The sequence below is a fragment of the Notechis scutatus genome, chromosome 16 (assembly GCF_049901735.1).
Source record: "Notechis scutatus isolate UNSWTSFEM ecotype Mainland chromosome 16, rNotScu1.2, whole genome shotgun sequence".
In the NCBI taxonomy this organism is placed as follows: Eukaryota; Metazoa; Chordata; class Lepidosauria; order Squamata; family Elapidae; genus Notechis; species Notechis scutatus.
The window spans coordinates 3,933,971-3,946,865 of record NC_142024.1 but is presented as its reverse complement, the minus strand read 5'-3'; the positions used below and the strand labels follow the sequence as shown (position 1 = coordinate 3,946,865).

At 45.0% G+C, this 12,895-nt stretch overlaps 1 protein-coding gene across 1 annotated transcript in view; it reads left to right on the top strand.

Annotated features, from left to right (window-relative positions):
* TTLL10 (tubulin tyrosine ligase like 10) overlaps positions 1 to 12,895 on the top strand; it is a 100,198-nt gene extending 87,303 nt beyond the window's left edge. Inside the window, exons 12-17 of the mRNA XM_087944608.1 lie at positions 302 to 473; positions 2,031 to 2,202; positions 4,636 to 4,776; positions 5,763 to 5,879; positions 7,796 to 7,889; positions 8,715 to 12,895. Coding sequence (XP_087800734.1) covers positions 302 to 473; positions 2,031 to 2,202; positions 4,636 to 4,776; positions 5,763 to 5,879; positions 7,796 to 7,889; positions 8,715 to 9,553 — 1,535 coding nt within the window. The 3' untranslated portion in view covers positions 9,554 to 12,895. The remainder of the gene's footprint in view (positions 1 to 301; positions 474 to 2,030; positions 2,203 to 4,635; positions 4,777 to 5,762; positions 5,880 to 7,795; positions 7,890 to 8,714) is intronic.

Sequence of the window (12,895 nt, the reverse complement as noted above, 5' to 3'; positions counted from 1 at the left end):
ACAACATCGCGCTTTGAAGTCATAGAAATCAGAAAAATCAAGAGAGTGGCCTCCTTTGACTCATGCCAGGACTTCAGTGGTGTGGTTGCCTCTGCCATCTTGACTTTTTTGACCACCCCTGGGTGGCCTTTATACAAAGCTGGGTCTTCCCATGCCGAATTTGACATCCAAAGAGCAACCTCATTGTTCTCTTACAAGGCTGGGCGGCTGCCTTTTTTCCCCCCCCAGTGTGATCCTGCCAGCTTCTCGGGCTCTAAACCCCAGGGACTAGCAACTTAAGCAGCTTTCTCCTTCTCCACAGAGCCTCACATTTGGATCTGCAAGCCCACCAGCTCCAACCAAGGCCGAGGCATCTTCCTCCTGAAAAGCCAAGCCGAGGTCCGAACCTTGCAAGCCAAACTCCAAAGCATGGAGGACGAGCCAACGTATAGGAAGCTCCCTTACAAACTGCCTCAGGCACGAATCGTCCAAAGGTAGAGCATCCGCCACGCAGCCCGCCCAGCTATCCAGCTCCCGGCTGGTGAGCGACGTCGGAGCCCTTCTCGGCCCAGAGTTGGGGGCGGGGGATTCAGGCAAGAGACACAACAGGGCAGCCTCCTGGGGCAGCCCATCCCATCAGTGGGGAAAGACGTCACCGAATGAGGCCCATTGGGCTGAGCCTTTATTTAGTTTTACTGTATTGTCATTGCACCTCCTACAATGAAACTAAGTGCCATCTTCAGTGTACATCGCACATAAGAAAACTATAAAAAGAAAACAAAGACGCACATCCATCATATTCTATGCAATTGAATTGAAAACCCCTGATACTGCATTAATATTGCACTAGAATTCAACAGAGCTCCTGCCCTGGAATAGAAGCTGTTTTTCAGCCTATTTGTCCTTGTTTCTATTGTCCTGTACCGTCTGCCAGATGGTAATAGTTCAAAAAAAAGGGTTCCCAGGATGAGGTGGATCTTTGAGAATGTTTTGAACTCTCTTAAGGCAGCGGGAGCTATAAAGCTCTTCCAAAGAGGGGAGAGGGCAACCCATGATCCTCAGGGCAATGACGTTAAACCCTCCGGAGTCCTTTCCTATCTGACACTGTGCAATTAGCAAACCGGGCACAGGTGTGCCGTAAATTAAAATACTCTCTATGGTGCAGCGGTAGAAGGTCGCCAGCAGTTTTCATTCAGTCCCAGGTAGTATCATCTCTGCTGGGCCCTTTTGACCAGGGCTGCAATGTGAGCGCTCCCAGGTCAGGTCCTCTTTTAGGGCAACACCCAGAAACTTAAAACTGGCCACTAGCTCCCCTCGGCCTCCATGGATAAGCAAGGGCTGGATGTCCGATCTGTTCTGTCCATTATAAGCTCCTTGGTCTTATTGGTGTTGAGGACCAAGTTATTTTCTCCATACCACGAAAGCAACCGGTCCACCTCATCTCGATAAGCAGACTCATCCACACACACCCCGGAGATGAGTCCCATCACTATTGTATCATCTGCAAATTTAATAGTAGTATTACTGACGTTGACTAGGAAAGGTAGGGAGAGAAAAGCAGGAGATAATTGAAAGATAATTTCCATCTTGGAAGTTGTGGAGGGCTTCAAAGAGGCCGGCGGGCTGCGTTGTGCGAATTGAATGTAGCAGCAGCAGCAGCTGCCTCAAACCCTTTTGGATTCAGGAGCTATTTTAGATTCCAGAGAAAGCCTTTTTTAATGGTTATTTATAGCCTTTGGAAAGGATAGTCAGGGTTGCATTGGAGAAAGGGAGAACAAATTAATAATAATAATAATAATAATAATAATAATAATAATAATAATAATAATAATAATACCACAAATCCTTTGGCATCGCTGCTGTGAAAAAAAAGAAATTACACCCTGTGGAAAAGCAGCATGGGGACCCTGAACCCAACTGGTGGGCCCCTGGCACCAAGAACAGCCCCATGGGGGTTGTAGTCCTGCACGATCCAGGGAGTTAAGTGCCCAGGTGACTTAGAAACAACCGTTTTGTTTTCGGCCAGCTCACCTACCCTTCCTTCGCCTCAGGTACATCGACCGTCCGCTGCTGCTGGAGGGGAAAAAATTTGACGTCCGCTCTTACCTGTTGATTGCCTGCACCGTGCCGTACATGGTCTTTTTCGGCCACGGTTACGTCCGCCTCACCTGCCTCAACTACGACCCCAAATCCAATGATCTCACTTCTCACCTGACCAACCAGGTGGGAATTGCCTTGGACCCAACCGTGGAATCTCACCATTTTAGAACGTAACAGAATAGAACATAGAATAGGAATAGGACTAGGAATTAGAATAGAATAGAATAGAATAGAATAGAATAGAATAGAATAGAATAGAATAGAATAGAAAAGAATAGAAAACAAAATACAGAATATAGAATAGGAACAGAACAGAATGTAGAATAGGAATAGGAAAGAATAGAATGCAGAATAGAATAGAATATAGAATAGAATATTGAATATAGAATATAGAAGAAAATATAGAAGAGAATAGAAACAGAACAGGCTTGGTGGCAACTCTGAAACCTCCAAGATGGTCTCAGCCATGTTGGAAAAAGAAAAAGAAATCAAAGGTCGTAAATCGGGCACGACTCCCTTAACAACCCCCTTGCAACAGAAATCCGTTTGCAGTCATAAGTTGAGGACCACCAGTGCTGAGACTCTCTCTCTCTCCCCCCACCCCCGATTATTCTTTTTTTAATAATTTTTTAATTGAAAATTTGGTTTTAAAAACATTGAGCATGGTGATCTTTTTGACATATATTTCAGTCTTTACATTATCATATAAACAAAATACCATCAAACAGTATAGACATTTATATACATTTATACAGCTATACATATATTTACATTGTAATTTTTGTATTGGTTTCTGTCTTAGATATTATGTTACAAGATAATCTCTTCTTAAATTCTATTTCACATTTTTCAGACTTCCTTTCATCTCCCTCCAATTATAAAACTTTTCCCATATTACATAGAATTCTGAAGCGTCTCGCTTTTTCAGTTCTAACATCATACTATCTAATTCAGTGCACTGGAAAAAAAATTTTTTTTTCTATTATTGCTTCATTGTTTGGTATTCCTTTTAACTTCCACGTTTGGGCAATTAATAATCTTGCCGCTGTAATAATATGAATGATTAGGTATATATATCTGCTTTAAGATTATTTTCCCTGAAGGGTCCAGGTGCCAGATCAAAAAAAAAGAGACACCAGATCAAAAAAAGAGAGACATCACTGGCAAACAGAGCCATCTGGAGCAGGTGTGGTTTCCTTCAGCTCTGCCCACTAGGCATTGTCTCTGGGCACCTGTTGCAGTGACCAAGCTATTGCCTTTGTGTTGCCCAATTCAGACGGCTTGTTGTTTGGCTCTGCGTTAAAGACAGCCGTTGGCACCGGATGCTCCACAAAGACTCCTGGCCCCCCGCCCAAAAAAAGATGTTCTGCTGGGTTTTATTTTGTCTTTTTTATTTGTTTTGTGGTTTTTTTTTAAATTTCCCAGAGACCAAGTTTATCTCCTGGAATCCAGCAGGGTTTGAAAACTTGCCCAAGCGGCTGACAAACTCCGCATTCCTCCCCCTCCGTCCCTTTTCTCTTTCCCTGCAATTGGATCCTGCTTCTCTTTTCTGCTTGGCCCAGGGAAGTGGAAATGGATTTGGAAAGCAAAGTGCTGGGTTTTTTGGGGTTTTTTTTTAGCTTCTGCTTTTTGTCCTCTGCGGAATTTAGCAAAGCAGTCTAAGCAAGAAGGGAAGATAGTAAATTTGGCCTCAATTAAGAAGTTAAATAGTTAATAAGATTAAATGCAGCTAGTTGAAGAACTCTTTAGATATCTCTGTCTCCCTCTCCCTCTCTCCTTCTCCCTCTCCCTGTCTCTCTCTCTCTCTCTCTCTCTTTCTGTCTCTCTTTCCTGTCCCTCTCTGTCTCCCCGTCTCCCTCTCTTTCTCCCTTTCTTTGTCTCTCTTTCTCTCTCTCTCTCCCTCCCTCCCTCCCTCCCTCCCTCCATCCATCCATCCATCCATTGATCCATCTATCTATCTATCTATCTATCTATCATCTATCTATCTATCTATCTATCTATCTATCTATCTATCTATCTATCTATCTATCTATCATCTATCTATCTATCTATCTATCTATCTATCTATCTATCTATCTATCTATCTATCTATCTCTTCCCCGCTCTCTCAATCTCTTTCTCTCTCTCTGTCTTTTTTTTTTTTTTGCAAGAGCTGAGATTTTCAATCAACTTCCCCCGGCTTATCATCCCTTGGTTTCTAGCCTGCCTGTTAGTCAAACTCTCCCTGGGAAGCCTCAAAAAAAAACCAACCCAGAGCATTTAAAATTCGTGTAATTTTAGCAAATGTCCAGGCAGAGACCCAAAGTAAATACAACCCTCTTTCTTGCTGTGGTTGTGGATCCTCCAACTGGAATCAAGGAACAGAGGCAAAACAGGAGAAAGAAAAGGAAAAATATTTTTTTAAAGCCAGCGATGCTCATGCCATATAGACAAAGGAATGGATAGGGGATAAAAACACAGAGTCAATTTGGGCTTGAGGCTTGACCTGAGCAGTCACCTATCCAAGCCACATTTTCATTTATATTTTTAAAAATTTCTCCCTCGCTCAACTTTCAGTACGTGCAAAAGAAGAGCCCCATCTACTCCCACGTCAAGGAGGAGACGGTATGGCTGATGGAGCGCTTCAACAACTACGTCAACGAGAAGTTCAGACAAGCCAAGGGGCTCCCCAGAGATTGGGTCTTCAACAGCTTTACCGTAAGTTTTTTGTTGATTAAATCCATCCTTACTTTTTCCCTTGGGCTGCTTGTTAAGGTCAGTGGTGAGAGAGGCATAGCACACAAGGAAAGGTGGCTGGGGAAGGAAGAGGAAAAAGGCAGGTGCATCAGTTCTTTCCTAGAATGCCTAATGGGAATGAGATTAACTTAGTTTAGGTAGCCGGGTAGAGTTAGGAGGGAAACCAGACTAAATAGAAGATCTAGAAACGATTATTTTCTGAGTGTGTCAACAGAAGATAGCCGCAGGCCGAACTTGTCTGGCCTAAGAATCTGAGAATCCCATACTTGAAAAGGAGACCACCAGAAAAGACCAGATCTGTAAACTAGTTCAGACTTGGCAACTTTAAGACTTGTGGACTTCAACTCAGCTATGCTGGCTGGAGAATTCTGGGAATTGAAGTCCACAAGTCTTAAAGTTGCCAAGTTTGGAGACCTCTGAACTAGATTGTGAAGGCCAAAGAAAAACCAACCTAAGGGGGGAAAAACCCACAGAAAATCACTCCCAGATTTTTCCTGAGAAAATGGGTATAACTCTAAAATTACAAAGTGAGCCGGGATTATTCTTACCATTTTATTTGTAGAGGATATTGAAATCCGTATTTCATCCCCACTCTGTGAACGTTTCCCAGGAGTGGGTGGGTGGGTGGGGAAAAAAATCAATGGAACAGACAGTTTTAGAGAAATATTTCTCCAATTTGGCAAAATGTAAGGCATGTGGGTTTTCATGCTGGCTGGGGAATTCTGGGAGTTGAAGTGCGCACACATCCTAAAGTTGCCAAGTTGGAAAAATCTTATAACTGCTCTATATCTTGCAATTTGGGTTTGGGTTGTTTTTTTTTCCACCCCTTACCTTTAGCAATGTATTCTCCGGAAAAGAAGTCTTGGGTAATATATTTTCTTCAAAAAGGGAGGGTCTATTTTGGGGGGGACCACCCCACTCCAATATTTGTCTCCTGTGCTTTGCAGAAGAGAATGAAAGAAATCATGTTACAGTGTTTTCTCTCCGTCAAATCCAAGCTGGAGTGCAAACTGGGTTTCTTTGATCTCATCGGCTGCGACTTCCTAATCGATGAAGATTTTAAGGTACCCACCTGCAATTTGGGGAAGGAAAGAGGGCCCCCCCTCCCATCCGTGACAATTTCTCTACATCTTCAAACATATAAAAGTGAACTGTATAAGCTAGATTTTATCTCCCCTGTGGTTAATTAATCGCTTTGCAAACTCCTGGGAGAGTCAATCTGTCTCTTTTACAGTCCTCTTTTTTTCCCCAAGATCTATTAGTAATCGTAGATCACCTTGTTATTCTGGATTAATTGCCACCGATGAAAAAGCACCGTTTAATTTTCGCCGAGTTGCAAACTCATTACACATTGTGGGTACGGGTGCCTGTTTGCTTTGCATCCATCCAGCCTGGTTTTGCCTTTTGTCTTGTGTGTGGTGGAAATCCAGGAAAATAGGTCCATTCTGTTATCAGCTTAAGTTGGTCCTATGGGGACATTTCGGGGGCGAAGGATGGGGTTTCCCAAAGGCACCACCTGTTTCTGCAAAGATCATCATCTCCCTTATTTTTTTCCCCCTCCCACTTACCTCTTGCTAGCCAAAAAAGAAACAAAAACTTAGCAGAAACTGGAGTGGAATTCCAGCGTCACCCAGTGGCAAAAAAACACAAAATATTTTCAGGGGAGATTTTAAGGCTGGAAGATTCAAACCGGCTGTAAAAATACAAATTGCTTTATTTTTAAGAAACCGGGGAAATTGAATTTGATAGAACGGAGAGGATTCTAGTCTCTGAGGTTCAGCATAGCTACAGTACAACTTTGTTATTTGATACTAGAATAAAACATGATTTGGGGGCTTGGGTTGTCTTGCGAAGCCAGCCAGAGCATATAGCAATAGCAATATAGCAATAGCACTTAGACTTATATACTGCTTTACAGTGCTTTACAGCCCTCTCTAAGAGGTTTACAGAGTCATCCTCTTGCCCCACAACTATCTGGGTCCTTTTTTTATCGACCTTGGAAGTTTGGAAGGCTGAGTCAACCTTGAGCCAGTCGGTCAGGATCGAACTGCTGGCAGTGGGCAGACAACCTGCAATACTGCATTCTAACCACTGGGAGGAGGGAGGGAAGGATTCATTTGACCCGCCTCGGAAGGATGGAAGGCGGAGTCAACCTTGAGCCTGGTGGGATTTGAACTGCCAAATTGCAGGCAGCCAGCAGTCAGCAGAAGTGGCCTGCAGTACTGCACTGCGCCACCAAGGCTCAGCAAATTGTGGTTATACAAATGTGGATTGATAATTGTGTAATCAGTCCCCATGTCACACACTCTAGGAAGACAAGGGGCTTGGCCAAAAGTAGAGAACCCCAAATGGAAACAAATTGGACAAGAAACGGGAAAAGTACATAATCACGATTCTGGTTCAAAAATACATTGGTGTGGTGTTGTTGTTTTTTTAAAAAAACTCTGCCTGTTTTTTATTTTGCCTTTTAGAATTATTTCCCTGATAATTATTTCTGTGATATTTGATCTGGACTTGGAAAAAAAAGTTGGAGTGAGGGAATAAAAGAACAAAGCCAAAGAAAACACGTTCAGTTTTAAGCTTTGGAGAGATTTAGGAGGGATGTTTTTGAAATTTTGAATAAACCATCACAAAAGTGTGTGTGTGTGTGTGGGGGGGGTATTGTAGGCCTCAATTTAACCAGTGTCACCCAAAGGGGATTTTTTTCAGGGGGGCAACTGGAATTTCTAGTTTTGTTTTTTTTTGACGATGTTTTGCTTCTCATCCGAAAAGCTTCTTCAGTTCTGACTGGATGGTCAGAGTTTCCCCACCCTTCGGTCAGAGCTGAAGAGGCTGCTTGGATGAGAAGCAAAACGTCTTCAAAGAAAAACCAGGAAGTCCAATTGCCTCTTGGAAAAAAAGAAAAAAGCCCTTTGGGGACAACCATGACCCGGATGACTGAGAATCTCCATATAGACATAACCAGTATTTACGTTCACAGGTGTGGCTCTTGGAAATGAACGCCAACCCTGCATTGCACAGCAACTGCACGGCGTTGAGGACCGTGATTCCCATGGTGGTGAACGAGACGCTGGGTAAGTTGCCGAACTTTATTGGATATACCATGTCGGTACTGAAGAATCGAAACCAGCTCTGGTTTCCTGCACCAATGCTTTGCCCTGTTGAAAACAATACTTTCTCCTTCTCCCCCACCCCTGGTTGATCAAATCTGCATTCAGTTTTTGGTCGCCACGATGGAAAAAAAGATGTTGAGATTCTAGAAAGAGTGCAGAGAAGAGGATTAAGGGGAGTGGAGGCTAAAGCATATGAAGAACGATTGCAGGAACTGGTTATGACTAGTCTAGTGAAGAGAAGGGCTAGGGGAGACATGATAGCAGTCTTCCAACATCTCAGGGGCTGCCCCAAAGAAGAGGGAGTCAAGCTATTCTCCAAAGCACCTGAAGGCCAGACAAGAAGCGATGGATGGAAACTAACTAAGGAGAGAAGCAACCTAGAGCTAAGGAGGAATTTCCTAACAGTTGGAGCAATTAATCAGTGGGATAACTTGCCTCCAGAAGTTGTAAATGCTCCAACACTAGAAGTTTTAAACAAGAGATTGGATAACCCTGTCTGAAGTGGTGTAGGGTTTCCTCCCTAAACAGGGGGTTGGACTAGAAGACCTCCAAGGTCCCTTCCAACTCTGTTATTCTATTCTAAAATTCCCCATGATGAGACGGCCTTTTGTTATGCGAACCGTCCACCTCTTTCTTGAGCAGGATCTCTGCCTACATTCCCCACATCCCTCTTCCCTCCCCTCCCTTGGCAAGTTGAAAAGCATTAGGTGTGAAAGAAGCGAAGCAAAGGTTCAGTCCTGACAACACACACACACACACCCCTCTTGCTTTCCTCTCCGCTTTCAGATCTGACCCTCGAGATCTTCACCAAGGCTCAGAAAAACCAGAGCATCCTCCCTCTGGAGTCCCTCTGCCATTTTGGCCTCCTCTACAACGGGACGGCGTCCAACAACGGGCTCCCCCAGCCGGCCAAAAGCAAGACGTCCCTCTGTTCTCTCAAGATCCCCCGGGCCAGCCTGGAGAAAGCCGCCAGGAGCAGCAGCCCCATGCTGCCCAGCCCTCTGCTGGACAAACCCAAAATCCCCGAGAAGCTGCCGAAGGCGGACAGCAAGGGAGACAGCAGGGGGGAGCCCTCTGGCGCTCCTGAAGGGCTGGCTGTGCCCCCCAGCAAAGGCGCCCGGCGAGATCCCCTCCCCATGCCTCAGATCCAGATTTCCATCGTCCCCAGCCTGACCTGCTGCCCTTCCGTCAAAGCCATCCTCCGGGGACATCAAGTCTGCACCAGCGGCAACCAGTACATCATCAAGCCCGTTCCGGCCGCCCCGGATAAAGCCGAGGGCGCCGAGGAGCAGGGCAAGGCCCTCAACCTCTCCCGCGGGAAATCCAAAGACAAGTCCTACACCACCTGGTTCCAGCAAACCTTTGGGGCCAAGCTGCCTCCGGCCAGCGGCCCCAGCGATGGCGAGAACCCTTTGACCAGCTCCCAGATGCTCTCTCTCCATCTTCAGTCCAACTTGCCGCCCAATGGCCTGCTCCTCCCAGACTTCCCCAAGTCCTTCTCCCCACTCGTGGTGAGCGTCAAGAGGCCGGCCGCGGCCGAGAGCAAGACCAGGGTCCTAGCCAGCAGCCACAGTTGCCGGGAATCGCTCGCGGAGGAGAAAAAAACCTCCCACCGGGGCTCTTGAAACGCCGGACGCTGGTGTGTTTCCCCAAAGTCCTCGTTCTCTTTTTCTTATAAAGAACAAAATCGGGAAGAAAAAGAAGACCAGAGAAATACCTTTCTTTCTGATGCGTTCCAGCATTTATCTTGGCAAGGGCTGGTGGGTGGGCACGGTGTCTTTTATTTTTATTTATTTTATTTTTTTAAATCTCTCCGGGCCTTTTAAAACATTTCTCAGAAAAACCACAGGGAGAAATACTGTATTTGCTAAAAGCCAATAGCTATTTTTTTTTTTTAATCTGTTGAGCCTCGGAGAGGTTTCTGGGTTCCGCTTTTCTACCCCTCCCCCCTTAGCCTTATTGTTTTTTCCACACACCCCTCCCCCGCAAGACTTACGACCACACAAATGGGCTCCATTAACAATTCCCATCCTCCCAAGGTAGACCAAAAATAATGGGTGGCTTCAAAGATTTGATTGTGGACGATGATCTCTCCCATCCAACTCTCCAGTTCTGGATTTGAGACATTCCAAAGATACCAGATTGAGGTCTTTTGGTAGGTGATGATGCATTATGGGGAAATCACGTCACATACCGAAGACCATTATGGATGAATAATATACAGCCCATAATAATAATAATAATAATAGACTGTATCCTAAACTGGAGTCAAAATGCCCAGAATCCAGTTTATTTCAGTAGGCCTTTTTGCAATGGCTACAACCATCTGCTTCATTAAGTGGGTTGAAAGACCAGCCTGTGGGATGACCCACCAACAGAACAAACTCTGTCTTCTAATTCTTGGCTGTTTTCTTCCTGTGCCACCTAGAAGTTGGCTTCTCTTTTTCTGCCTCATTCTCAGCTCCCACACCACCACCAAAAAAGGTCTTGCAGGCCAGCTTCCAAAAGGCTACAGCCTGCCCTGCAGTGTTGGACAGAGGTTGGGCGCCCTTCTCAGTGCTTTATCCAGGGTATCAGTATGCTCCCAGCATGCTCCCTATGTGCTAGGTACTATTCCGGGATGCCCAGGCAGACGTAATTTGAGAGACTCACGGCAGTTCACACAACTCCTTCCCAATCCTTGCAGGATCATGATTCGTGGCACCGTCTTCCTGGCCTCTCCACCTTTTCCCACCCCTGTGTGGGATCTGATTTTGCAAATCCAGCCACAGGTTCCAGTTTGCAAAGAGTTGCATGAAGGCAACCAAGATTCCCAACTCCCGCGTGGGAAAATGAGCTTTTCCGTGAGATTTCGCCTCCCACTAAAGAATGTATGTGGTTATTCTAGCTCACAACAATCACCTTTAGAATTCTCTCTATACATCGTCCATGAGTATCTTTGGTGAGGGACGAAGTAAGCAGCTACCGTCATCAAGAGGTTAAAAACCTTTAAACTGCCTTCCTCCTTCCTCCTTGTGAGTCCATCTCTCCTAAATTTTATTACACCCATGACAATATCCCATTGGGAGCAGTGATTTTAATAAACACCCAAAACACCAAGGGACTCCTTGCAATGCTAAATCCTGAAGGATTTGGGATTGATGCAAATTAGGCTCCTTATTCCTAGAAGGCCACCCTTCTCCTGCAAAAGCTAAGACATTCAGAAAAGGAACAATTTGCCTCTACAAATCTCCCTGTTTCTAGCTTCACCACCCCAAAGGAGAGCAAAGCAAGACTTCAGGAATCAAAGTCTGTCTGGTTTTGTAAAGGAGGCACACACACACAAAAAATCAAAGCTCCACATTCCTTTTTAAAAAAATCTTACTGTTTATTTGACAAGGAGGCTCTTCCTTCGTCTCAAGGGTAGCTCTGCAAAGCTTCAGAAACTAGCATTTCCTTTGGGGCAGGGCGACCACGTTTGAAAGCAAAAAAAAAAACAGGCCAACATGGAAGGGGTGTGTGTGTGTGTGTGTGTGTGTGTGTGTGTGTGTGTGTGAAAACGCAACCCATTTCAAGAAATGTGTTGGAGCAAAACAAAAAAAAGCGTTTAGGAAAGCTGGTTGATTCATCTTTCAGGGACTTCCAAGCTGACTTGTTTAACTTTGTTAGAAATAAAACTGGGACGTGAAATATTCGTGCTATTGAAAATTGCACAGGGAGAAGGTTTTGTGGGAATATATTATCTGGTAAAACGGTGAGACAATCCAGGTTGGGGGAAAAAAAAAAAAGAATAAAATCCAGACACCATTTTAATTTAGCCTTCAACACATCAGTTTCTTCTTGAGATCTACCCTATTCTGTGACTCCAACTCTGGCCTCAAGTCAGGAGATCGATATTTTGTTTTGTTTATTCACATCCTAAATTAGCAGATCTACTCTGAAACAGAAACATTCAATGTTCTCGTCTCTGAAAACAAGGACAGGTATGGGGCTCACTTGTGACTCGGGCGTATAATTTTCTCTACGGGGCCAAAATGTCCACAGAGACCTTCTCCAACTTTACAACTGATAATGGAGTCAACCTGGAGCAAAGCTTCTTAAAAGCCAACCGTTCATTTTCATCCATCACCTGAATCTGGAGAAGAGATTTATGTCCCAGAGAGGTAAGCTGTGATACTTGGCCGCCCGCGCTCATTTGCCAACTAGCCTGAGCTTTCAGTGGACCACTGATGCCCAATGAGAAGTTCTCTCGCAGTACCTTCTCCCCACGTTTTTCCTCTGGGAACTGGCAGCTGAAGGTATCTTCTTGGTCCAGTTGAGTTCTTAGCAGGTCTGGAGGATAAATGGCTTTGGATTCTGTAAGACAGAAACACCTCAAAAATGCATAGAAGGAGATCGCTGGTGGGATCTACCTTCTGAATCCCAGTCATGAAAATGCAAGGAGCCACTGGAACACTCAGAGTCAACCTCAAGTTTGCCCAGGACTCCATAGCTAATCCAGGATGTTGAAGCTTCAACTGTAGCATCTTCAGCAGTCGCCATTATAACCACCTCGACCTTAATGTCTTCCAAAGTTACTGGACTGCAATTCGCACCAACATCTGGACTGGGTAGCATGCAACATGTGGACAAACCAAAGCCCTTCAGATGTGGCAGAGCTAATTCTCTGAAAGGCCAGCCACCGTGTCTGAGGCTAGAAGTTGTGGAACGTCTACCGAAGGGAGGCCCTGCCTCTGTAAGCCAGTTGAGGGAAGAAACGATGCAAAGCCAGTTATGGAAGCTCACAACGGAGTAAATAAGGCTGCAGAATCTTGGAAACTGGAAATAGCCTCAGAGATCAACATTAAGGTAGGCCTTCCCTGATCTTCCTTCAAACTATCTCTTGGTTTGCAGCGTGGGGACCTACGCCACCCTCATCACAAGGGACATTCCCTGAGCGACGCGGTTGAGATCGGCCACGAAAAGGCTGACTTTTCGGATAAAAGTAG